At 45.3% G+C, this 22,925-nt stretch overlaps 1 protein-coding gene across 1 annotated transcript in view; it reads right to left on the reverse strand.

The window, feature by feature from the left end:
* Positions 1-22,925, reverse strand: part of LOC311101236 (spectrin beta chain, non-erythrocytic 4-like) — a gene marked incomplete at its 5' end in the record, with an annotated part of 59,900 nt that overhangs the window by 12,394 nt on the left and 24,581 nt on the right. The window contains 4 exon segments of the mRNA XM_084142348.1: positions 80-304; positions 2,179-2,249; positions 2,252-2,270; positions 3,211-3,474. Coding sequence (XP_083998474.1) covers positions 80-304; positions 2,179-2,249; positions 2,252-2,270; positions 3,211-3,474 — 579 coding nt within the window.

Consider the following 22,925-nt stretch of genomic DNA (forward strand, 5'->3'; position numbering starts at 1 on the left):
TGAGTAGACTGAGGGAGGTGTGCGGGTGTCTGTAAGTGTGCGTGGGTATAAATGGGGGTCGATCAGGACGGCCACTCACTATCTCGTCCTCCAGGTCCCGGCCCACTTGGTGCACCTCCTTGGAGGCCAGAAGGATGCGCCGGCGCTCCTTGAGCGGCTCGATGAGGCGGACGATGCGCGTCTCCACGGCAGCCTGGCGCTCACTGACCGTGTCCATGACCTGGCCCTGCTGGGGGATGGAGGCCGCCGCCACCTGCAGCTCCCCCACCTCCTTATACCACTCCTCCATCTGACACTCCATCGTCTGGAGAGAGGGAGCGAGGGAATGGAGAGGGAGTGAGAGAGGAGATAGAATAGAAGCAAAGAGGGATGGAATTGAAGCGTTTGAAGAGGGGTGAGTGAAGGAAGGAGGAAGGACAGGTTAGAAAATAAAGAGAGAGAGAGGAAGTCCATGGGACAGCGAGAGGCCTGGTGAGTTTGGAGAGGATACATTGGTTCCTGTATCAATCCCCTCGCACCAAAATATCCTGACAACATCCAACTCAGGAGTCAGCCACTGATGGCTTTCCTAGGTGTACATGATAAGTTGCTCTATTGGTCTGTCTTAACAATGCATGAGAAGTGTTTGGATGATAGCAGTTAGATCTACTGCAATTGACTACAAGGCAATTACTCCTCCAGAGTGGCCATATAGCTGTCAGGTAATTCTGAGGGGGATGGGTATTCTCACTAAGGCAGTGATACTCATTTTGGGACACAAACATCAGGTTGAGATCACCAGAGAGGTGGAGTAGTGTCACTGAGGCTAACTACTTTGAAAAGTGGGCCAGATACAAAGAGATGTTGCATGAGTGCCATGGTAAAGTGAATTAGAGTAGGAGGCAGAATGAGGCCGATCAATCCCTTACGAATTCACATGATGATTTGACTTTGGGAATTCTTAGAAATTGTGAGGAAAAGAGCATTCGGGATGGCTGCCTCAGTACCTTTATATGGTTAAATGAATCCCCTGACATTCTCAGAGATTAGCACGAGAATAAGCACACTTTCTATTGGCTTATACACAAATGTTACCCCAATGCATATGCATTGAATCACAAATAAGATAAAACATGGGAATTGAACATTATTTCTAACTTTGACAGAAATGGTCCTTGAATTAATAGATAGAACAATTTCTTAGTCTCACACAGACACAGACACAAACACACACAGTGGAGTGGAGATTTTCATACATTTCCATATGAAGCTAAAGTTTAGAGTATCAGGGATGAGACAGTGATTCTGCTCACACCATAGATCACAGAGTGAACAGCAGGACAGGATGAGTGAGTGGTAGTGGATGGAAGGAAGCAGAAAGAAAGAAAAAAAAGAAAAACTAGAGTACGAAAGGGATAAAGAAAGAAATTAAGAAAGAAAGAAGGAAAGGACAGATAGGTAAAGAAAGGAAAGGAAAGAAAGGAAGGAAAGGAAGGAAGGAAGGAAGGAAGGAAGGGAGGAAGGAAGGAAAGGAATGAAGGAAGGAAGGAAGGAAGGAAGGAAGGAAGGAAAGAAAGAAAGAAAGAACGGAAGGAAAGAAAGGAAGGAAAGGAAGGAAGAAAGGAAGGAAGGAAGGAAGGAAGGAAGGAAGGAAGGAAGGAAGGAAGGAAGGAAGGAAGGAAGGAAGGAAGGAAGGAAGGAAGGAAGGAAGGAAGGAAGGAAGGAAGGAAATAAAGAAAGAAAGAAAGAAAGAAAGAAAGAAATAAAGAAAGAAAGAAAGAAAGAAAGAAAGAAAGAAAGAAAGAAAGAAAGAAAGGAAGGAAGGAAGGAAGGAAGGAAGGAAGGAAGGGAAGGAAGGAAAGAAAGGAAAGGAAAGGAAAGGAAAGGAAAGGAAAGAAAGAAAGAAAGAAAGGAAGGAAGGAAGGAAGGAAAGGAAAGGAAAGGAAAGGAAAGGAAGGAAAGAAAGAAAGAAAGAAAGGAAGGAAAGGAAAGGAAAGGAATGGAAAGGAAAGGAAAGGAAAGGAAAGGAAAGGAAAGGAAAGGAAAGGAAAGGAAAGGAAAGACAGGAAAGGAAAGGAAAGGAAAGACAGGAAAGAAAGGAAAGGAAGGAAAGGAAAGGAAATGAAGGAAAGAAATGAAAGGAGAAGATCCCATGAGTACCCATGAGAGAAATGAACTGAAGTGAAAAGGTTACTGTACCCCTGGATGGAGGTTGGGTGGTGGAGCGTACTGTACACAAAGCACAATGGTAGGCTGAAAAGGAACTGTAAGCAGCCCTTAGCGGCAGCATGCTGTTAGAGAGGAGAACGAGAGATGCATGATGAAATGATAAGCTGTGTGGTGGACCCAGTAGTAGTGACAGAAAAGGGGTTGAGCATCCTGGACAGTAAAAAGCATGAACCTCCTCCTACTGTATCGATTGTTGGCTAGCATCAATATTAATGTTTATTAAAATGTAGCATAGGCTGTTAACTCATACCCAAATAATGTTGTTGACTCATCCTATACTCGTATTTGTGGCCAAAGCAAAAAATTAAATAAAAAAAATACATTTAAAAAACCACCTCAAACGTGTATCTCAAACAGACCGTTTATAAAATGTTTGCTATTTCCTGAGGAGGATGAGCTGGCCAATCAGTGGTCTACTAGCATGAATATTTATTTTGACCGGTATACGCCCACACCATTCTGTTGTTGGGGTACACCCACACCATTCCAACACAGAAAAGCTGCTTTTTAACATACACAATTTTTAAACTCATATTGTAATTAATTATAGGACATATTTAATAGAAATCTGGAAACACTGGACAGTTACTTTAACCCAGTATATATTGTAAAGCCATGCTTTGGGTGGAATGGTCTGACTCTCCAATGACAGCCCATTGGAGTGCAGGCCAAGCTTACTGGTGATACGTTGAGTGCCAATTGCTTTTGTTAAACAAAAGCCTATGACAGCCTGGCTCATTTAAGGCACTTAAATGAAGAGAAAACAGCATGGCATTCAGAGAAAATGGATGACAAAGGATTAGTAATTCACACAGAACAACCCTAGGTTTTTATATATAGAGATACACTGCGATATTCAATTGCTTTAACCTAACCTACATTTTCATTATGTATGACAATAGCAACACCAAACCCAATGATATTCCCAACTATTCCTAACCAACCATCACCAAAACCAAAAACTGTAACAGTAGTTGGACCATATAATGAAGAGGAAGAGACCTGGAGCTTCTTGAGCTGCTTGTTGACGCTGGTCAGGTCCTGACCCTGGTCCACGTAGCACAGTTGTCCCTCCAGCTGGTGCAGCCGATGGTCCAGGCTGGTGTAGCTCTGCACCAGCAGGTCGGCCCGGTTGGCTTCAAACAGCTGGCGGGCCTTGGCCTGGGTGGTACTCTCCAGGTCCTGCCAACACTCCCGGATCTCCCCCAGCTTCCTCCGCACCACCGGGCTCAGCTCGGGCTTCTCCTGGATCAACTGCTGGCCCTCCTGGAGGATGTAGGATGGGGGGTTGAAGGTTAGGTAAGGGAGAGGGAGCATGGGGGGGAGCAGAGAGAAAGGGAGAGGGGGGAAATAGGTTAGAGTTATTAGACATTGATGAGTGGAAGTTATAATAACATGAAAATAAAGTAATATTTATATCACTTATGGATATATGATATTGGAGTCATAAACAATCTACTGCCATAAATATAGGATTTTATCCATTGAAATCATTCTGTAAATAGTTCCATCATAGCTAGCAACAATTTGTGACCACCACGTTGGCAGTTTACCATATCAGAACATACATTTAAGCACTTTGTGACACCTGCTGATGGAAATTTGATTGATACGGAGTTGGCTATGGTTTCCCTATATCCTTAATCTGGTAGGTAAATAAAATGGGTTCGAAGCAACCACATAAAATGACAAAGAAAATGTACTATTTGTCTTCCATTGTTAGCTTGTAAGCATGAGCTGTGATTCAGTGGTTCACCTTTAAGAGGCCTGAGTGCTACAGCCTGGGCTCCAGACCAGCTGCTCCTGACTCTGCCCCATCAGTGCATATCAAATTGGGTTACGAGGTCTGGCTTTGCCCTGGCAGCCCAGAAAACCACTTCACCTTTAGAGGTCAGAGCTCACAGATAAAACACGCTTCTCTTATCATCATTTTACTTTCTGGTTGAATAATCTGGTATGGGGATCTCTCCTTTGTCTGTCTTCATCGGTTTGGTTTGGAGGTTTCAGGATTGACTCATTTATTGTTGATTTCATTCATGACACACTCAGGTGTTTTCAGAATAGATACATATTTAAGAGCTCTCTGCTTAGTCATGATTCTTTCCAGTAAGCCCAGCTTAATCGCATAACAACCGCAACCCCAGAGACTCAGCCAGCGAATGAGAGGAGAGCACACTGAGTTGCTGCCTGCCGTGACACACCATCACAGACTCAAGAGAGGGGAGAGGCAGACAGACAAACACTCGCTCCCATTCTCTGCAGCACCTCTCTCTCTCGCTCTACCAACATATGTTCTTTAGTCCATCCTCTATCTCTCCATCTCTCCATCTCTCTCCAGCTCTGTCCTGTGCGCCTGAGTGCACGCAAGTGTTCTGAGCACCGGGGGTTGTAAACTACGCAATCATCTCACTTAATATTCGCCGCCATGGAAACACAGCAGCCAGGTGGGCTGTGTGTGGGGGGAGAGGCTGCATCTGAGTGTGTCAGCACAGCAGAGCCCACAGATATTACGCTCAAGAACATGAAACAAGTCTGGCCTGCCTGAACTCTCACCGTTTCCCCAAGGCACCATAAAGAGCCTATAGGACCGGGCCCCCCAAAAAAATCTATTCGCATTTTAAGCACCTGTAATGTAATTCACTGATTGGATATAAGTGTGCATTTCATGTGGATTGATTGAAATGCTAGTTAGTTAATTCACTTTGTGCTCAGTTAAAAACATCAGTCTCGTTCCTCTGAAACACAGTACTGTTTCTGCTTAAGGCTCAGAACAAGAAACCATTGAAATATCTCTTTTGTATATTCCAGTTGGGAGGACATTTGCTTTGACGGCTGAACCGTCAGTGGATCATCCTCTTCCCTCTGATCCGTCTCTATCTGTCTTCTCATGATCAGCCCACACTAAGGATGTCATCATTTGGAGACCACACCACAGCTGCACTGTGAAGGGACACACTCCCAACAGAGCCATAATATCTCATCATGCATATGTTGCTTTTTTGATCTCCAGATGAGTGGGGCAGCAAGGGTATTTTACCCAACTCGTAGACATGGGCAGAATAATGTTCAAAACAAGTTAATTAGTAACCAAAGGACAGGGAAAAGGAGAATTACCATAATGACCACGAAAACAACAGATGCCAATGAAAAAAAAAGAATCATCACTATGTGATCATGTATGCAATATCAAACATCTGTTATTGAGTGATAATTACATAAAGTGTGGCAATTGTGTTTGGCTGGTTGTGTCCATGGAAGCTATTGTGTCAATATTACTCCATGTGTGAAGGCCTGGAGGCATAAATCTGCCTGGGAGGACCAGACACAGTCACGTGATTCTGTTGGGGGTGCCATGGCCATACTGTACGTGCCAGCAGGCACCAAGAGTGGCCAACATGTATCAATTAGTGTTTTTAAGGAAATATCAAGCCTTGTGAAGATTGTCCTATGTCCTTCGTCACTTGATCTAAAGCCATGCCTTATAATGAAGCCAGACATTGTTTATGAAACTGATTATGGGAAGCACATTTATTAATGGAATATTTATGTGTGGATAGCGATGTCCTTTTGATGGTTGATCACCTGGAGAAGTAAATAAACATGTTAGAGGTTGTGGTCGCTCGCCGACAATTGGTTGAGCGTGCAAACCTGTTGTTGTGAGTCAACCAAGCCAGTATATAACTCTTTGGGCTCTATATTCGGCTGCCGTTAAAGGCATCGCTAGTGTCAAACGCGCACTCTTTGGCAATTTTACATGTAAAAGCAAAAGCCTGTGCTCTTCTATTTTCCAACCCGTAATTTACCTGTCTTATATCAGCTCGCTTGCGCTGAGGTGGAAGGGTTGGAAATATTTGAGGTGTGACCCTAAAAACGTGTGCCAATGTGCCAATTTCAAGCAACGCTACTGGTGATATTTAAGACTCACCAAAAGCTGGTCTTTGCAGTAATGCAATTGGTTATGGCATCGATTTTCCCAGCGGAGGTGCACAGTAGCCTAATAAGTAGCCTATAACCAATGTTTTATTAATATATCACGAGCAGCAAAACAGTTAACAGACCAGACCTGTCGCCAGACCTCAGTCTTAATGGGGGCATATGAAATGCATGGGAGGGCAGGGCACAATTATTATTAGCCTACAGTACGTATATTTAATAATAAATTCCCTCAAGTGGGGAGCACAAGCATTTTGGGGGGCGGGCCCGGTCCCCTATGGCCCACCCATAGCGACGGGTGTGTAACAGATATTCCCGTTTTGTCTTTATGTTGGACATTATTTTGTCCATACAGCTACTGTGAAAAGTTTGGACTCATTAAGCCTATGTGCGATGCCCATTGAATGAAAGGTGTCAGTGACTGTAGGAAGTCTGTTTAGGAACATGAAGTTATTTCAATAGACTATTATTATTGTTTTTCCTTGATCATTTTGTTTTTTTTAAATGGCATCTTTCACTTTCATCTGTTAGACCTAACTGTCCCCTGTAGCTCAGTTGGTAGAGCATGGCGCTTGCAACGGCAGGGTTGTGGGTTCGTTTCTCACGGGGGGGCAGTATGAAAAATGTATGCACTCACTAACTGTAAGTCGCTCTGGATAAGAGCGTCTACTAAAATGACCATAAATAAATAAACACTGGCTGTCCTTGGTGCTTGTAGGCTATTTATTTGCCTGTTCGTTTGTTTACCTTTCACGTGGCAAAGTCACTAACAGGCCATATCAACAGCGATGGTAGGCTAATCCTATTAGAACGTTTGGGCAATGTCCAATTGTCCACGGCTCGAACATGCAGTGCATTTTCTAAATACGAATGCAATTTGTGTAGACGAATATTTCCATGCAAAAAAGAAAGAAAGAAATATTGGCTATATGTTTGTTATAACTACGCCTATTGTAGGGTTAGTATATACTATTTAATCAATTATATTGAATGGATAGGACAAACATCCATGACTCCTGCCTGAGAGCCCATAGGCCTACGTGTACACAAATTGCCTTATGCTCATGGAACGAGAGATGCGATTTATGATATCATGCTTCTGACCCGATCCTATTTGGAAATATTGTTGTTGGTTAAAAAAACAAAAACAGATTGATTGTTTTTCGTATAATCTGATTAAAAACCAAACTTATTAGAAAGATTCATCGTCCATGGGTTAATGGTGAGAACGTACACGGCTTGAATGTAATTTTGAAGTGCAAATATGATCTGTAAGATGGTTTCATGATGTTTATAAAACATTACATTTGCGAGCAGTATAACGGTGAGTGGACATTGTCCATTTCTCTTTATATTGGATCTTTATCCAGCTCCTGTGAAAAGTTTGGATGTGTGTAAAACCCTCCATAGTCTATGTTACGTTGTCTATATTATACGCCCATAGGGAGCAATTATGGTGACTGTAACTGTATTTAAACATTTATTTAAAACAAGTCGTTGTTTCGTTTTATTAGAAATTGATTAGAATTAAACACTGCCTTTTTTTGTGAATGTAATCTTACTTATTGACTACATTTGGCATGTCCATGTCCAGACTGCAATGTACAGTAGGCCTAGCCCCTATATCAATGCAAATGATATAGCCTATTAAAAACAAAAACAAAAATATGTTTTAAGTGAGAAGTAGGCATTGGTCTGAAGCTGAGAAATGTATGACATTCACATGAGCACCACAATGCCTACTTCACCCATGCTCTACCAAGGTTTTCCAGCACACGGCTTTGACCTACTACTGTAGCAACAGTGCCTTCAGAAAGTATTCATACTGCTAGACCTAGTCCACATTTTGTTGTGTTACAGTCTGAATTCAACATTTATGAAATTTATTTTTTTCTCACCCCTCTACACACAGTACCCCATAATGACAAAGTGAGAACTTGTTTTTAGAAATGTTTGCAAATGTATTGAAAATGAAATACAGAAATATCTAATTTACATAAGTATTCAAAACCCTTTGTCAATACATATTAGAATCACCTAAGAGCTTTGCACACCTGGATTGTGCAATATTTGCACATTATTCTTTTTAAGATTCTTCAAGCTCTGTCAAGTTGGTTGTTGATCATTGCTAGACACCAATTTTCAAGTCTTGCCATAGATTACTATGCCAATTTAAGTCAAAACTGTAACTAGGCCACTCAGGAACATTCAATGCCATCTTGGCAAGAAACTTCAGTGCATATTTGGCCTTGTGTTTTAGGTTATTGTCCTGTTGAAAGGTGAATTTGTCTCCCAGTGTCTGTTGGAAAGCAGACTGAACCAGGTTTTCCTCTAGGATTTTACCTGTACTTAGCTCTATTCAATTTATTTTCATCCTAAAAAAACTCCCTAGTCTTTACCGATGACAAACATATCCGTAATATGATGCAGCCACCACCATGCTTGAAAATATGAAGAGTGGTAGTCAGTGATGTGTTGTGTTGGATTTGCCCCAAACATAAAACTTTGTATTCAGGACATAAAGTTAATTTCTTTGCATTTTTTTGCAGTTTTACTTTAGTGCCTTATTGCAAATAGGATGCATATTTTGGAATATTCTGTACAGGCTTCCTTCTTTTCACTCTGTTATTTAGGTTAGTATTTTGAAGAAACTACACTGTTGTTGATCCATCCTCAGCCGTAAAACTCTGTAACTGTTTTAAAGTCCCCACTGGCCTCATGGTGAAATCCCTGAGAAGTTTCCTTCCTCTCCGGCAACTGAGTTAGGAAGAAAGCCTGTATCTTTGTAGTGACTGGGTGTATTGATACACCATCCAAAGTATAATTAATAACTTCACCATGCTCAAAGGGATATTCAATGTCTGCTTTTTTATCTACCAATAGGTGCCCTTCTTTGCGAGGCATTGGAAAACCATCCTGGTCTTTTTGGTTGAATCTGTGTTTGAAATTCTCTGCTCGACTGAGGGACCTTACAGATAATTGTACAGTATGTGCGGGGTAAAGGGATGAGGTAGTAATTTTAAAATCATGTTAAACGCGATTATTGCACACATAGTGAGTCCATGCAACTTATTATGTGACTTGTTAAGCATATTTCTACTCCTGAACTTATTTAGGCTTGTCACGACTTCCTCCGAAGCTGCCTCCTCTCCTGGTTCGGGCAGGCTTCGGCGTTCGTCGTCACCGGCCTTCTAGCCACTGCCGCTCCTCATCTCATCATTCCATTTGTTTTGTCTTGTCTATTACACACACCTGGTTCATATCCCCTCATTAGTACGTGTATAAGTGTTCCCTCTGCCCCCTTGTCCTTGTGGGTGATTGTTTATTGTGAGGAGAGTGTAGCTCGGTTGAGCTACGTGTATTTTGTATTGCCGGGGTATATTTTCCCTGTGTGCCTGTTTTGTTCCAGTGCGCCTGTTTTGCGCACTGGACTGTTTTGACGCATTTCTACGTAACTCTGTATTCCGGAATAAACTCTGTATTCTGTTATTTACCATCCTGCGCCTGACTCCTTCAAAAGGCTTGCCATAAAAAAGGGGTTGAATACTTATTGACTCAAGACATTTCAGCTTTTCATTTTTAATTAATGTGTAAAAATGTCTAAAAACATAATTCTACTTTGACATTATGGTGTATTGTGTCTAGGCCAGTGACACAAAATCTCAATTTAATACATTTTAAATTCAGGCTGTAACACAACAAAATGTGGAAAAAGTCAAGGGATGAGAATACTTTCTGAAGGCACTGTATGTTGGTCTATTGTACTTCCAACAATGTGTAGGCGGGTTGCTGAGGATTTCCACAATAATGTGATGTTTTTGGTCATTCACTCAGTACTGATTGAATGTTTATTTCTCTTGATTGTTTAAAGTCTAAAACAGTTTCATCTTATCACATAGCTAACTAAGTCGGCAAGCATTTATTTTGACTGCGCACAGGTCGCATTGGCAAGCAAGCAATGATCATTATGATGTTGTTGTTATTTTACCTGGATGCTTCGCACCCCTGCTACTTTTTACTTGTGGATGGTGACTTCAGGTTTTCGGGAACACATTGAAAAGTAACTTGACACTGTGTTGATCAGTCAGTGCAAATGTGGATTATAATGACAAGAAGACAATTGCATTGACATTAATGCATAAGGTAAGGGATAGAATTTGCTCTGGATCTTCTAACAGCGACACGTCTGTTCTGGTGTGCGCATGCATTATAAATTAGCAGCGTGGCAGTTTTCCCAAAGTTCGGTGTATCTAACGATTAGTTACCGGAGTGTAACTCCAGTTCTATGAGTGGAGCGGAGCCCCATAGGGGAGCTCTGCTCCTAATAGTTTACCCTCTGCCCTAAGGCAGCAGCAGCCTGAGACAAAATTATGCACACACCTACAGCCAATAGGAGTACAGGTGTCCCTATAAGAGGGGGTGCCTCCCCTCAATCAGCCTCCCGAGATATGTTTCTTCAGCGAGACTAGAGAGGGTCGGCAGGGCCTTAAGTCCTATGGGGCTCCGCTCCACTCATAGAACTGGAGTTACACTCCGGTAACTAATCGTTCTATATCGTGGAGCTCCGCCCCATAGGGGAGCTCTGCTCCTAATGGTTTAAGGCAGAGCGTAGCGCTCCAAAATGTACTCCCTGCCGAGCCTAACACTTCCCATCGAAACGAGAAAGTCAAGCCTAGCAATGGCTGCAACCGAGTCCCGCAGTACTGCAACTAAAAACCCCTACGGGCGTCACAATATACCGCGTCATCGGTTAAAAAACCCGCCCCACCTAGTCCAATGGCAATGCCAATGACTAGTGGGCAGATCACCAGAATAGAAGCCATACTAATCTGTACTAGCAGATAGATGTGCCTCAATATCCTGTGAAAACACTACCGACCACTAATGGAATGACATCAAGTGTCACTCTACATTATGAACGCGGTAGACCGCCTCACTCACTCAATGGAATCCCAGAGATTAGTGGGCAGGAACAAAAACATGAGTCATACTAACTGAACAAGCAGATAGATGACCTCATATTCTGTTAATCAACGCATGCCTCTACTGTACTGATCCTGTCAGTCAGGATTCATGTCACAAAATATGTTTTCTTATCCAAAGCGGACCTGATGGAAACCCAGTCCATAGTCCTGCTTTTCCCTCTCTTCCTAGCTCCAGATCTCCCTTCAGCTATGCTGAGTACAGACCGAGCCAAAGAGTTAGAAAACACATCTGTCAAAAACACGTCTTCCTAACCAAAGCGGACCTGATGGAAACCTGTGTCCACAGTCCTGCTTCTCCTCTCTTTCTTGCTCAAGATCTCACTTCAGCCACACTGAGTACAGATCGAGCCAGAGAATTAGAAGACATATCTAAGAAATGGAAACGGATAAATGGAGACGGCGTCGACCAGGATGCTGCTCTACAGATATCCTCTACTCCTGTTCCTCTAAAAAGGGCAGTAGAAGCCGCTACTCCACGAGTGGAGTGAGCTCTGATACCCTGAGGCAATTGCCGCCCTGCTACCTCATAAGCTGTCTCAATGCCTTCACAAAGCCAGTGAGACAGCCTCTGTTTTGAAAGTGGTCTACCTAGTGCAGCCGCACCGTGACGCACAAACAACTGAGGCGATGACCTAATCGCTGCTGTGCGCTCGACGTAACACGCCAAAGCGCGTACCGGGCACAGGCGATGGAGCTTCTCCTCACTCCTCTCTCTATGAGGAGGAGGAGAAAAAGCCCACAGCTCCACGGTCTGTGACCTATATGAACTCTTAATAACCTTAGGCACAAATGCCGGGTTAGGACATAACACTGCTCTGCTCAGGTCACCATTGATGGCCAGGCAGTCAGGTCTCGTCGAAAGAACACACAAATCACTGACCCGCTTAGCTGTAGTCAAAGCGAGCAACAGTGCTGTCTTGATAGACAGCATCTTGAGGGGTATTTGATTCAATGGCTCGAACGGCGACTTACATAGCGCTTCGAGTACCAAAGCCAAATCCCACTGAGGAAGCGTGACTCTAGGTGTTGGCCTAAGTCGCCGCGTTCCCAATAGGAAGCGTTTCACTAGAGGGTGACTAAAGACATTGTCTCTGCCAAAACCCTCATGACAAGCTGAAATCGCTGCTGCAAACACTCTAATCGTGGCAGGCGATTTTTGCTTATCAAACATGAGCTGCAGAAAAGAGAGAATACTCTCCACCTGACAGCTCATGGGGTCCACACCTTGTGTGACACACCATCGTGAAAACACGTTCCATCTACTGGCATACATCTTAGAAGTGGAACTGGCACGTGAACCCTGTATGGTCCTGATCACTGCATCAGATAACCCACGGCGCTCTAGCCTGTCCCTCTCAGCAGCCAGGCCTTCAGTGGTTGGCCGATTATGGGCAATTTCCCTATCGTGCCAGCCGCCTGAGACAACGCGTCCGGTCGATGTGGAATTGGCCAAGGTGGCGCAATCAACATCTGACTCATCTCCGCAAACCACGGAGCCCCCGGGCGATCGGGCGCTATCAGTATCACTGACAGCCCCCCTGACCTCACCCTGGCTAGCAGTGGGAGAATGCAGGACAGCGGAGGGAATGCATACAGGAGAACTCTCGGCCACGGTTGGTGCGCAAAGGCGTCCCTTCCCAGTGGCGGTTCGTCCTGTTCCCTCAGAGAGAACCACAGAGGACATTGCGCGTTCACGCGTGACGCGAATAGGTCCACCTCGGCTTTCCCGAATTGTTCCCAAATCTGGAGAACAATGTCTGGATGCAGACACCACTCATTGTCTCGAGGACCCCCTCTTGACATGAGGTCTGCTCCTACGTTCAAGTAGCCCGGAATGTGTGCTGCTCTCAATGAGCGAAGGTGCTCGTGAGCCCACAGCCACAATTCCTCTGCCGCCCGATGGCGAGCAGGAGACCTGACTCCGCCCTGGCGATTTATGTGGGCTACTGTGGTCCGGTTGTCTGACCAGACCAGCACATCGCGACCCCGAAGGGTAGACGCGAAGTGGGTCAGAACCAGTCGAACCGTTTCCAACTCCAGGAGGTTGATGTGACAACCTGATTGAGGCCACACACCTCCTATCGCTTGTGTCTGACATGTCCCTCCCCATCCCGTCAGGGACGCATCCGTGAATACTGGGATGTGAGAGGACACCTTTCCTATCGGGACTCCGTGCGTGAGAACGCGCGAGTTTCTCCAATAGTTTAGGTCTGCACTGAGCGAGAGGGGAACCACCACCATCCGATGACGTTGACGCAATGGGTCTAGTCTTAGTTGGGCGACCCATCGCTGCGTCCTGCGCATGTGCAGGAGTCCCAGCGGAACCACAGAGTGGGCTGACGACATGAGACCCAAAAGTGACATGATCGACAGCGCCGTCACCGTGTGATTCGGACGACACTTCCTTAGGGCTAGCAACAAGGCTACCCTTCGGGGGTCCGAAATTCGAGCCCTCATCCTCACAGTGTCTAGCTGTATCCCCAGGTAGACAATCTGATGAGTGGGCCAGGGCGCGCTCTTTTTCCAATTCACAGCGAACCCCAGACTTGGCATCACTGTCTGTGTTGTGTGAGTGATCGCCAGCTCTGCTGACGGGGCGAGAACCAGTAGGTCGTCCAGGTAGGCTAGTAGCCGTATTCCCTGACGACGCAACGGTTCCAATGCCGCCTCCACACACTTGGAAAATGTGCGAGGTGCCAGGGCGTACCCAAATGGCATCCTCGTGTATTCGTACGCCACCCCTTGAAAGGCGAACCGCAGAAACTTCCTGTGACGCGGCTGAACCGGCACATGAAAGTACGCGTCCTTTAGGTCTATGCTCGTACAAAAGTCCCCTCTCTGTACACATTCCAGCAGACGTTTTGTCGTTAGCATTCGGAAGGGCCGTTTGGTTATGCTCTCGTTGAGAATGCGTAAATCCAAAATCGGCCTCACTCCCCCCGTCTTTTTGGGCACTAGGAAATAAGGCGAATATAGCCCTTTGTTCCTTTGCTCCCGGGGAACTACTGTCACCGCCTCCTTCGCCAAAAGTTCCGTAATCCCTGTCATCAGAGCGGCCACTTTGTCTGGCGTTTTCATCACCGTCTCCACCACTCCCCTGAACGGGGGTGGGGTCCGGTGGAATTGGAGAGCATAACCCTTCTGCAACGTCTGTTCTAGCCAGCGTGAGAGGGTGCAGCTTCTTCGCCACTGCCAGCAATGCAGAGAAAGTGGCTGGGCGTGAAGCTGTGGTGCATCCAGTAGGAAGGACCTGTATTCCTCTATGGCCCTTACCGCCACTGTTCCCCAACATTGAAGTGGTGGAACAGCCCAAGGTGGGCCTCCCGTGAAAGGGAGAGGAAATGCGTTCTGAGAAAGAAAGAGGAGTAGGGACGTCGGTTAAACCCGTAACCGTCGTATTCCTGCCCTCCTTGAACGCATCGCGGGTCTGAATTGCGCTGACCGAGGCCACAGCCTGCGGCAGGGCACCATCCCCAGCAAGCGATTGCGTCATCTTAGGTGACTGCAATTCGCTATCAGAGCCCTTCACTACAGTACTCCTAGAAGTCTGTAGTATGAGGTCTCTATGAGGTAAAACACGGCGGCGCCTTGATACCTTCTTAACTTTCACCTTCTGTGTGTGTTCAACTCTGCACCCCTGGTGGGTTGATTCACGCTCAGTGTGGTGAGTACTGGCTCGTTCTGTCAGGGGAGCTGATACTTTGGTTATACCCATAACGCTAGTAATCCTGCCCTCCGTGAACGTAGCATGGGTCTGAATCGCATTAACCGAGACCTTGGTCTGCGATAATGCGCCGTCCCCAGATAGCTGCTGTGTTACAATGCCTGGGGGCGCCGATACTCTGGGCACCTTGGTGACCGCGGTAATCGGGCCCTCCGTGAACGCAGCATGAGTCTGGCTCGTACTAGTGGAGACCTTAGTCTGTACTAGTGCGCCATCCCCAAATAGCGGCTGCGTCCTCATGTCAGAATCTGACCGGGACTGCTGCCTTCTATGTAAAGCACTTCTTATACGTGAAGTGTGATGTGACGACCTGATTGAGGTCTTCTGGATACCTACTCTTAGTGCCTGTTCAGCAACGCACCCTCGGTGGGCTGAACGGCTCTTAGAGTGGTAAGGAAGAGAGGGTGAGATTTGAACGCTCTCGGACGTATTATGGACTTTTTTGACAAAGTCAGGTGGAGCCAACTCTTTATTAAACACATCAACAAAAGCATTTACATCAGCACCCGTCCCTTCAACCGAAGGGTGGGGGGGAACAGTGGGCACGTTCGACACCATCGATGCGTCCTCCATCCTCTCCCCCGCGTCCCGTCACGTCCCTCGCCGGCTGTAGTGGGGCTACCGTAGCTGCTGGGAGGGCCGAGCCCGCTCCCTTGCTGCTCGTGGCCGCCGGATGACGCCGATTACGCCGCCTCGTCGTAGACCCCGGTCTACTTAGAGGGGCGGAGGTAGATGGCCTTTGGGGAGGAGGGGGGCCGAGTCGTCCTGCCAACGGCAGGTGCTTGGCCAACTGCTTCTTCTCCTCCTCCAACTTCGAAAAACGCTCCGTCGCCTCTTTAAATAAAAAAATAAATATGCCATTTAGCAGACGCTTTTATCCAAAGCGACTTACAGTCATGCGTGCATACATTTTTTTTTTTGTGTATGGGTGGTCCCGGGGATCGAACCCACTACCTTGGCGTTACAAGCGCCGTGCTCTTCCAGCTGCGACCCCAAAGAGGCCGTCGTCAGAGAGGGGGGCGTTCAAGAGAGACGTCCTGTCTGCCTCTTTCATGGAACTCAAAGACAACCAGAGGTGTCGTTCCCCGACCACCGAAGTGGCCATGGATCTCCCCGCGCAGACTGCGGATGCCTGTGTAAGGTGGAGTATGGCGCCAGAAATTCTGGACGCCTCCTCCACCTCCTCCGGTGCCATCTCTGTCTTACCCGTGGTTAAACGGGACAGAGAGGCCGCCAAGAGGGCAATGTTGTTAGCTGCTGCTACAGCTTGGGCTTCCAACCCAAAAGACTTCTCTAACAGCGACGCTGTGAGTCGGTCCTTCTGGGATGGCAACGTGGCCTTCTTGGAAGAGGGCCAAGGGCTCGAACCCGGTACGAGATACGCCGCCATGGCGCTCTCTAACCTGGGGATTCCCTGACCCTGAAGCCTTCCTTCCACTCTCGTGAATGGGAGATACGCTTTTACAGGCGAACGCGCCGCTAAAGGTGCCTCCCACGAGCCTCCCATGTACCTAGCCAAAGAAGGCATGGCAGGAGCCACTGGCTCTGCCACCTTCCTTGGCCTGGAATAAGGACCGCCCTCCATCATATCAACCTCCGGTGCGGAGGGAAGAGGGGGCAGCTTTATTGCCAGCCGTTGAGCAGCTCTCTCAATGAGACCCGGAAAATCCGCTCTCAGAGAGGCTGCAGCGAAAGAGAGAGCTTCTGATCTCTCAGAGCTCGTATCCCCTTCGCTATAGGGACTACAAGCCCTCTCGCTCTCCAAAGGAAAGGGGGGCTTGAAAGTATGAGGGACGGGGTCCGACTGTTCCATTGGAATGCCAGACCCTTCCTCAAAATCCCTATCTTCCCCCGAGTCTGCGCCGTCGGACGACGCCTCTGAAGCAGAGGCTAGTATCGACAACACATCCTCAAGGGGGATGTCCTCCCTGAAAAACGCCCAACGCTGCTTCCTCTCCTTTAAAGAAAGGAGGGCGCAGGAGGCGCAATTCTGGGGACTGCAGACGCCTTCCTTGGCATGCTGGGATCCCAAACACACGAAACATAAGTCGTGGTGGTCACCGGCCGCCATGGAAGTGCATCTGCACTGAGCTCTGAAAAGAGCTTTTGGGGGTGGAAAATCTCCCGGTGTGCTCATTTAGACGACGTTGATGACTGGAATATCAACGGCGTTTTCGTCCTGAGTCTTCGTGCTTCGTCTCTTCTTGGCTCTTCAGTCTAGTCATCCAGTCGCTGAAGAAAAAGGGAGGCTGATTGAGGGGAGGCACCCCCTCTTATAGGGACACCTGTACTCCTATTGGCTGTAGGTGTGTGCATAATTTTGTCTCAGGCTGCTGCTGCCTTAGGGCAGAGGGTAAACCATTAGGAGCAGAGCTCCCCGATATAGAACTGGCTATAATAGCAGCCAAGGACATTCGCTAGCTTATTTGTTTATGCTCTGATTACACGCAAGTGTCCAGGTCAGCAGATTACACATGACTTCAGCCATATGAAAAACCTCCCATAGTTCAATAAACCTATCTTGCTAGCTACCTTCCTTTTGCTTCTCATTCAACTGGTGTTAGTTAGCTAGCTACAGCTGCTAGGCTTCTACAAGCTAGCTGCTACTGTTGCGCAGCAACCGAGTTGCACCTGGTTTTAAAACTCTGAGATTCGGCTGAAAATATGTTTGCATTGTCAGAATTGCTACAAAAAGATAGCACATCACTGGTTTATATTGGGCAGAATTGTGCATGTGAGAGCGGTAAATTGTGAATTTAATCAAAACTGTTGCACCTAAAAACGTATTCAGTCCAAATGGCTCAAAGTCTAATGGTCACCTTATGGACGATGTAGCCTCGTTTTAATGCAATGTCTAGAATTTGAGCTAGGTTTGGGCAAAACATTGTCTGATGACCCTAATGCTAACGACCCTGTCAGAAATCCGGTATAGTAGTTCTCAGAGCATGACAAGAGGTGGAGATGGTGTTGCGTACCTCCAAACAAGTTGATTTGCAAATTTTCATCGACACTGATGGTTGGGAGATTTGAATTTAACATTGAGCTTCAACCAATGCATACTATAGTCGCGCCAACCAGCACGACTATAATGTTTTACAATATATTTCCATGTTGAAGCAATGCAATTAGAATAATGTGGACTGCAAACATGTTACAAATATTTAGCAAATATGGGGCGGTCTATTTAACGAACTAGGCTATAACGGACTAACATTCTAATTGGAGTTGATGACAACGCTCTGATTGGCCAGTGAGGGGCCAAGCTTCGATAAAGCCACAACTTGTTTATTCATCAAAACCCAACCGTTCCGCGCCACCACCAGCTACTGCGGCCATAATTCTGTTTGTGAAAATGGCAAAAACCTGTAACATATAAAGCTACAGCCAGCGCTAAGATTTACCATTACTTTAGGTTTGTCAAAATAGTGCCCTTTATGTTCATGTATTTATCGATCATAAGGTATAACTACAATGTGAGCATGTTTGACAAATGAAACGTTAAGGTTAATCTAAAGAAATGTAAATGATTACCTTGGTGTTTCTCGTTGATTGAAACGGGTTCTGTTAATTTCCTGGTCTGAGAATTGACAGGGCAAATGGGCGCGCTCCAGCGCATGGTTAATGGTACAGGTAATGCAGTAGTAGCTTATCTCGGGGGGACGTACATGTTAATATCCCATATTGTATTTATGCTCTAAAGCATGGAATAGCACCTTCATTGAAGTGTGTGCTAGGAAAATACATATACGTTTATTAACTGAACATGTTGTTTGGTATTTCATGCCTTGTGACAGGGTTTAAATATCACTACCCATAATGATCATGATGTCAACTGGGTTGTTCTCATTGGTCAAATACATTATTTAAACCCTGTCATTTCCTTGTTAGAGAGAGAGAAGGGGTCAAGTTGGCATGCTTCTGGGTTTTCAGGTATTATTTAATCCTGAGCAATTGTTTGAGCTCTATTTGATTTAGTTTATGTTCCTTGTGTTGCAATGTCCAGTGGATTATTTTTGTATATGTTGTACCGTCGCTGGCTAAATCTTCACTTCAATCTGGCAAGAAAAATCAGATCTGCATTATTGCCTCCTCACTGTTAAAATCCTACCGCTGGGTCAACTTTACAAGCCTACATGATACACTTGGCTTTCTGTAATATTGTAGCACAGTATCCTGTATTAAGAAAAGCAAAAATGTTGCCAAGATATTGTGAAGAATCAGTGCTACAGTGTTATAGCAATGTTCCAATGAGGACACTGTGATCGCTGTGTATTAGCAATGTCCTGACAGTGTTGAACATGGAACTGTATGACATAATAGTCTATCTGCCTCCCTCTACCTCCCTACCGTGTGCGGTAGTCTAGGAGGCTCTGACTGTTCTCTCTCTCTGCCTGCTCTCTGCTCACTCTCCCTCTCGGCTCACACGCCCCATGTAAAAACAAAAAGCGCCTGCAAAAACACAGGGGTCAAACTCTACTCCCAAAGGGGTTAAAAAAAGAGTGTGAGCGTGTGTGTAGAATACTGGTCGCGGGACGCCAGAGACCTAACAGATGGAGTTCCAATTATAAAAATGCAGTGCTTATGTTGTTGTTATGGCATCACTATTAATGTAGTGTCAGGGTAGCTACTGATAATGATGAATGCTTTACATCATACATAACCCAGAACACACCCACGCATGCACGATGCACACACACACACACACACATACTACACACACACTCTGAAACAAAAGAGAGAGAGTCACCTTTGTAACTTGTCCCGGAGGTCCCTTATAATAATAATAATAATGAGGGGCCCAGGAAATAGACGGGTGAGATTCACATACTTAATGTAGATAATGAGGTCAATTAATTATCTGAAAAACGAGGGGAAAGGAAAGTGAAATAAGAGGTCATTGGGCTTTGGGTATCAATAGCGTTGAGAGAAACAGTGGTAGGCCCAATTTATAACAATTTCTACACACTGCAGGGACAAGCACTAGATCCAATGATTACAATCCCCTCTTTTAAGCATCTTCAATTCTGCACATCCAAAATTAGGTTAGACTCCCAAAGACACCGGTCATTCTCACATTTAACATAATGTAACAAAATGTCCATCAACTATGTTTTATTGATTTTCAGAATATCAAGGTGGATGTGGACATGGGTGTGACATTTTATTCAGAAACAAGAACCCTAGTTGTAGATGCCATATACAGACCTAGCACTAAGGGGTAGCCAAGTAACCTTCTCACCTGCATCAGATCCATGTAATTACAGTAGTGAGTGCATACATTTTCATACTTGTTCGTACTTTATCTGTACAGTCATACATTTTCTGATACTCTTCACACTAGCCTTTAATATGTCACTTCCTGCTGGACAAATTACCTTCTCTCATGAGGTACGCCGGGAGGGGACAGGCTGTTGCCTGGCAACCACTGCAAGCGCGGCCACATAACCGTCCACTTGGCAAAGTTGCACCTTCCAACAGCTGCCGGCATGTGACGTCAGGGAGAAAATCCACCACGTAAAAATGTCAATCAGCTTAGAACACTGACAGTTACAGGGTAAGAGGGTCACCTGCATCAGAAGGCTGGGAGGTTCAATAACACCAGAGATTCTAGCTGCTATAAAGGCTTAGACTTCGGTTACTCAAAACCTTGGAGACAGTCCTCGACCCTTTCACATATATTACTGATTTGCTTGAGGTAAATTGTTCGATAGAGAACACAGCTCTTGAAAATCTAGGAAGGGGAAAACAATGTTTCCCAGGACTACCCTAACTCAAACCAATATGGTTGTAACACTAGCGCCGACCCAACAGATTTATCACAGCTACAGCTTGCTAGGCCTGTCCCCTCAGGAGATCTTTGGGTAGTCTTAGCTATACATTGGCTCTATGAAATAGTCTTGCACCCACGTGAGACCACCAACTTGCTCTTTACAGAGGGCTACGTTCGCCTACGGGGATCTCAGTGTTGCCGTTACAGAGGGATATCTATAGGCAGGTCAGAGTGGACCAACACAGATGAGAAAATATATGAGACAGAATACCAGGGAAAACAGTCAGGATTATAAACTATTCTGATATGGTTTTATAGAAAAATGTGTACTGTGCAAGTACAATAGAAAGTTTTCATCCATTAAAAAAATAATGAATGCCAAATGCGAAACCTCTCCACTGTTATTCAATATGATGGTATAGCCTACAGTATTAATATAAGCCATGCAGTGTAGGTTTAAATATTCTGAATAAAGGCTACACTTTCTAAAATACTGAGATCTTTCTAAGGCATATCTGATATTCAAGTCTCAATCTGAGAACAAAACCATGGTCATTATCCTGAATCATAAATAAAACTCCACGTCTCGAGTTGGTCTGTGTTTGAAATTGTCAAGCAAAGATATATTCATGAACCACTGTGGTTCTAAACATGTCTGGATTCCAACCTAGATTCATCCATAATATACAGTGCATTCGGAAAGTATTCAGACCCCTTGACTTTTTCCACATTTTGCTACGTTACAGCCTTATTCTAAAATTTATTAAATTGTTTTCTCCCTCATCAATCTACACACAATACCCCATAATGACAAAGCAAAAACAGGTTTTTAGACATTTTTGTAAAAATGTATTAAAAATAAAAAACTGAAATATCAGTATTCAGACCTTTTACTCAGTACTCTGTTGAAGCACCTTTGACAGCGATTACAGCCTCAAGTCTTCTTGGGTATGACGATACAAGCTTGGCACACCTGTATTTGGGAAGTTCCTCCCATTCTTCTCTGCAGATCCTCTCAAGCTCTGTCAGGTTGGATGGGGAGTGTCACTGCACAGCTATTTTCAGGTCTCTCCAGAGATGTTCGATCGGGTTCAAGTCCAGGCTCTGGCTGGGCCACTCAAGGACATTCAGAGACTTGTCCAGAAGCCACTCCTGCTTTGTCTTGGCTGTGTGCTTACGGTCGTCGCCCCAGTCTGAGGTCCTGAGCGTGCTGGAGCAGGTTTTCATCAAGGATCTCTCTGTACTTTTCTCTGTTCATCTTTCCCTCGATCCTGACTAGTCTCCCAGTCCTTGCCGCTGAAAAACATCCCCAGAGCATGATGCTGCCACCACCATGCTTCACCGTAGGGATGGTGCCAGGTTTCCTCCAGATGTGACGGTTGGTATTCAGGCCAAAGAGTTCAATCTTGGTTTCATCAGACCAGAGAATCTTGTTTCTCATGGTCTGAGAGTTCTTTAGGTGACTTTTGGCAAACTCCAAGCGGGTTGTCATGTGCCTTTTACTGAGGAGTGGCTTCCATCTGGCTATTCTACCATAAAGGCCTGATTGGTGGAGTGCTGCAGAGATGGTTGTCCTTCTGGAAGATTCCCCCATCACCACAGAGGAACTCTGGAGCTCTGTCAGAGTGACCATCGGGTTCTTAGTCACCTCCCTGACCAAGGCCCTTCTCCCCCGATTGCTCAGTTTGGCCGGGCGGCCAGCTCTAGGAAGAGTCTTGGTGGTTCCAAACTTCTTCCATTTAAGAATGATGGAGGCCACTGTGTTCTTGGGGACCTTCAATGCTGCAGAAATGTTTTGGTGCCCTTCCCCAGATCTGTACCTCGACACAATCCTGTCTTGGAGCTCTACGGACAATTCCTTCGACCTCATGGCTTGGTCTTTGCTCTGACATACACTGTCAACTGTGGGACCTTATATAGACAGGTGTGTGCCGTTCAAATCATGTCCAATCAATTGAATTGACCATACGTGGACTCTAATCAAGTTGTAGAAACATCTCAAGGATGATCAATGGAAACTGGATGCATCTGAGCTAAATTTCGAGTCTCATAGCAAAGGGTTTGAATACTGATGTAAATAAGGTATATATATATATATGTATTTATTTGTATAAATTTGCAAACATTTCTAAAAACCTGTTTTCACTTTGTCATTATGGGGTATTGTGTGTAGATTAATGAGGATTTAAAAAAAATGTAATCCATTTTAGAATAAGGCTGCAATGTAACGAAATGTGGAAAAGGTCAAGGGTTCTGAATACTTTCCGAATGCACTGTAAATACTATATTTTAAATAATTTTCAGA

This window comes from Coregonus lavaretus (assembly GCF_964263955.1).
Source record: "Coregonus lavaretus genome assembly, chromosome: 26".
NCBI lineage: Eukaryota > Metazoa > Chordata > Actinopteri > Salmoniformes > Salmonidae > Coregonus > Coregonus lavaretus.